This window comes from Pteropus alecto, unplaced genomic scaffold, assembly GCF_000325575.1.
Source record: "Pteropus alecto unplaced genomic scaffold, ASM32557v1 scaffold61, whole genome shotgun sequence".
Lineage (NCBI taxonomy): Eukaryota > Metazoa > Chordata > Mammalia > Chiroptera > Pteropodidae > Pteropus > Pteropus alecto.
Genome location: NW_006434835.1, coordinates 121,873 through 124,208, shown reverse-complemented (window position 1 = coordinate 124,208; position 2,336 = coordinate 121,873). Strand labels below are relative to the sequence as shown.

Below are 2,336 nucleotides of genomic sequence, written 5' to 3'. Positions count from 1 at the left end.
ATGAAAGGAGAGGTGACCACATACTGGTGACCTCATTTCTTCAGAACCTAATTTAGTAACGGGTATTTCAAATAAGTTTGCATCTGTATTTCCTGTACGACTCTGTAATAACAAAAACACTAAACTAAGAACCACCTTAAGACTTCGAAGCAGCCCCACATTTTACAGGTACATACATTTTGAACAAATTTGACAGGATCCAACTTAAAGAGACAAATGAATTCAGCAGTGGGTTTCTTTGCTCCCATGACCGCTGGTCTGGGTGTAGCCACAATGACAAAGTCAAGCCCTAGGATTAGAAGATCTGGATTTGATATATACGTAAACATTGAAGAAAACAAAGCTATAGGGACCCATTTATGAACACGAAGGAACAGCAAAGAGTAAGACACTTCTCCACTTCGGGCTTACTAAGCCATTATTGAACAATTAGGTTGGGTATAAGTTTTGAAGTGCTCTTATTAACCCTGTGTTCTAACTGTGGTTAGTTATGTAACTTTTTCCCCCCGAATTCATTACTTTTTAGAGATACCGTTATGATTTTATAAACCTATTTAACCTCTCGTTTCCTATGTGTCCTACAACCTCAAATTTCATAGGGAGCTGGACACGCATTTAGCTGACCGTCTCCTGACACACCCTCCCCAGTCTTGCTGCCTCCACTGTCCTGGAGCAGTGGTGGCACGTGTGATTCAGGACTGAATGCCCCCACCTGTAACCCTCATGACACTAAGGACAGGAAGCCCCAACACCCTGGCAGGCAGCTGTCCTCTGGTCCACCCAGACTCGGGATGAGGACTGACCTGTGACCAAGGGCTCTCCAGGATTTCGAGTCAGAAGCCATGAATGGGGGGAAGACAAGGAAACGCACTCAGAAACAAGACACGCAGGTGGCCAAGCCCCCAGGATGAGACTGCACACCCGCTGACGACAGGGTCAGGCAAGGGCACTCAAGTTGCAGGGCCTCGAAACTCCTTCATAAATAGACATTACTTTTATCATTTTACATGTTAAACTGTAGATAAATGTGCACATACAACATCACAGGTCATTTGAAAGGGATAATAAAGCCTTGTTTTCTAATTTTGCACTTGCAAATATAAAAGCAGACAACAGACTAACATCTTAGTTGTATTTTTATAATTCTTCCAGTTTATTTTGAAAAGTCTTTTCTGACATACAGCCATATGAATTTTAGTTATCTCAAAGTACATAGAAATCAGCTATATTTGCCTATAAATTAAACATTGACAAAAGAATACTTGTTACCATATTAATATTTAAGTATTCTAACATAAAAGAATTTTTCCCAACTTTTTAATCATTTTTCTCACCTAAGCTAATTTACGTTTGACATTTGGGTTGTATATGTATCTAAAAGCAGACATGTTCCTCAAACCAAGCCTAATACAGACCAGCATACACGTGTCCTTCTTTCCAGATATAATTAAACTTCCAGAGGCAAAGTGGCTCATATGGGAGCACATAAGATGACCTCCTCATGAAATAAAACAGAAGTATTAAAGGCGCTAAGAATTCCATAAATAAATCTCTTTCCTAAGTTGTAAACATGCAGGTGTGCGCGAGTGCGCGTGTCTAGGCTGTGAGCTCTGTGGACGGAGGTCCTGGTGCACAGAGGTGGTGCTGGGACAGAAGGTGTCCGTCTGTCGCCCACGAAGGTGGGCAGGAGGTAGAGCTGATCACTCACACACCTCACAAGTCAGCCTGGGCCTTAGAGCCGTTTGCCTGCGCTGCGTTCTATCTGGTGGTTGCACGAGTTGCGTTTGTAACTGGAGTAAAGTGGGCGTTCCCCTAAGCTAAAAATACTTCACGTGAATAAACTGAATCAGATATTTATTCTTTCGCCAAACACGACAGCTGCTTTCCATGCAGAATTATTTTAAATACAAGAAACGGTAGGTCGGCCGAAGTGACCGCACGGGCCTCGAGCGGCTCCACCTCGACGCGGGACGGGAGCCGCGTCTAGCGGGCCTTGTCCAGGAAGGCTCTGCAGCACCGCACGCACTGCTGGTAGACGGTCTCGAAGTCGGAGTCGTTGCCCTGGGGGAGGGAAGGGGACAGCAGCGCCGCGTGACCGGGGCACGCTCTGGCGGGCGGGGGCCCGGAGCCGCGCACGGGGCGGTACTCACGTAATACGGGTCCTCGATGATCAGCTGTTTTTCCGGATCGTAGCTCCCGAGCAGCTCGATCTTGGCTTTGCTGTTTTTAACTTGATTACTCTTTCTGGTCAAGTCTCTGCAAAGTCGAGACGGGGCTGTTTCCACGCGCTCGGCCCGCGTGCGGCGCCCACGGCCCCGCGCGTCTGGCTTCCGGCT

General features: G+C 46.4%; 1 protein-coding gene across 3 annotated transcripts in view; it reads right to left on the bottom strand.

Annotated features, from left to right (window-relative positions):
- Positions 1–1,125: 1,125 nt before the first annotated feature.
- Positions 1,126–2,336, bottom strand: part of ACP1 (acid phosphatase 1) — a 14,726-nt gene continuing 13,515 nt past the window's right edge. For 2 of the 3 annotated variants that reach the window (XM_006910207.3, XM_006910206.3), the window contains exons 5-6: positions 2,151–2,256; positions 1,126–2,061 (exon numbers count right to left, since the gene is read on the bottom strand). In XM_006910207.3, coding sequence (XP_006910269.1) covers positions 1,984–2,061; positions 2,151–2,256 — 184 coding nt within the window. In that variant the 3' untranslated portion in view covers positions 1,126–1,983. Of the gene's footprint in view, positions 2,062–2,150; positions 2,257–2,336 lie in introns of those variants that run through there. The other variant, XR_003045860.1, reaches the window with a different exon arrangement.